This window comes from the organism of the source record quoted next, assembly GCF_019968955.1.
Source record: "MAG: Porospora cf. gigantea A chromosome Unknown PgA_NODE_6636_length_1632_cov_363.927, whole genome shotgun sequence".
NCBI classification, from domain to species: domain Eukaryota; phylum Apicomplexa; class Conoidasida; order Eugregarinorida; family Porosporidae; genus Porospora; species Porospora cf. gigantea A.
Window position 1 is genome coordinate 1 of NW_027151827.1, and position 1,632 is coordinate 1,632.

Below are 1,632 nucleotides of genomic sequence, written 5' to 3' on the forward strand. Positions count from 1 at the left end.
GAGTGCGTAAGCTACGGAATAGGTGGCGGCGTGCGGATACGTCTGGTTGCCGGAGACTGCTTTTCTTGACGTGCTGAGCAGTCAGGATGACTGCGGAAAACTCCTCGCTTAAAATTTCAAATTCACGTTGACCCGCCTTTCTTCGTCAGCCGCTGCCTAGTTCGTAGCCGCGCCACACGCTTCAAGGACTTCGACAACTAAATAGCTCTGGCCCCAATGCCTCACCTGGCGAGGTCCCTCGCTGGAAGCCGTCTCGGCAGACTCGATTCTTCGTCTCTTCCTCCGGCGGCGCTTGTCAGCTCCTTCTTCATAGGGGCTGATGTCGCAGAAACGCCTGCGGGAGAGGGGTTTGGTGGGGTCAATGCGCTCGCCCTCGGCTGTGGCGGGGACCACTTGGGACACAGGAGGGAGTTCTGCCTCGACGACTGAATCATTGGTGCGAGAGCCGTGATGTCTCCTCTGCAGTACAGTGTGTGGCTGCAGCGGTTCACTCTCAGCATGTGCCACTTGTCGAAATTTCTTTTTCTGCACAATCTTGTTAAACTTAAAACGCGTTCCCGGTCTGAGTCTCTTTTTCTTCTTCAAAGTCTGGATTGGCTTCAAAGACGCTGCATAGACGGCTAGAGGGCTATCTGGTGCAGCACCAGACCGAAACGGAGTTGGGGGCCTAGGTGGTTCGTATGGAGGCTGATCGTCCGAGCGCGGACTCCGTACCGGACTGACTACACGAACCTTCTTGACTTCGTTTGGTTTTGTAAGGGCCGACATCTTTATCTTTTCTGAAGGCTCTTCCTTCACAGTTCTTCCCCCACACTTACACATGTGTCGTGACGATGCGAGGCGAATTAGCGGTTGTTTTTGTGAACCTGGCTGAGTTCGGAACCGTTCGGCTACACCCGATTGAATGAACTTGTGCGGTTTCTGTGTTGGCATGAAACGATGAGTTACAACGAGCGTTTTAACTGCAACAATTTTAGCATACACTATTGAAAGAGGTATCTCCGGCTGGCACCCCACTAGCGATCCGATATGATCACCAAAAAAAAACTACCCGCGGTCTTCGATTCGACCACCCAATACATACTTGAACCAGTGTACGTCGGTGCTGGGTGCAGACCGTGGGCAGTACCACCTCATCAGCCTTACTCTTACGGAGATCCCAGATTCTTGTGGTGCAGGTGTGGGCACTCCTCTGCTGATCATGGTGTGAGCAGCATCTGACGGTTCAACCTGCTTCTCTTGGGTCTCCACTTGCCGCTGACTGTTGCGGGGTTAGGGCGTTAGGAAACTTGGTACCCAGAAAACATAGTACTTATCAAAGTCATATGCTGCCCCACAAAGCAATGGGTGAATTATCAGAAGTTAACTGAACGATAACCTCCATAACATGACTGTTGTACCGCCGTACAGAGTTACTTGCAGCCGCGCTGTTGAGTGCGTAAGCTACGGAATAGGTGGCGGCGTGCGGATACGTCTGGTTGCCGGAGCTCTTTTTCTTGACCGTACAGAGTTACTTGCAGCCGCGCTGTTGAGTGCGTAAGCTACGGAATAGGTGGCGGCGTGCGGATACGTCGGACTGCCGGAGACTCTTTTTCTTGACCGTACAGAGTTACTTGCAGCCGCGCTGTTGAG

The 1,632-nt window shown here is 52.9% G+C and overlaps 1 protein-coding gene across 1 annotated transcript; it reads right to left on the bottom strand.

Moving 5' to 3' along the window:
* Window positions 1–156: 156 nt before the first annotated feature.
* KVP18_001200 (uncharacterized protein) lies at window positions 157–768 on the bottom strand (the record flags this gene model as incomplete). Its single annotated transcript, XM_067950970.1, has 1 exon — window positions 157–768. The coding sequence occupies one exon, from the start codon at window positions 766–768 to the stop codon at window positions 157–159; it is 612 nt and encodes a 203-aa protein (XP_067807023.1).
* Window positions 769–1,632: the final 864 nt, after the last annotated feature.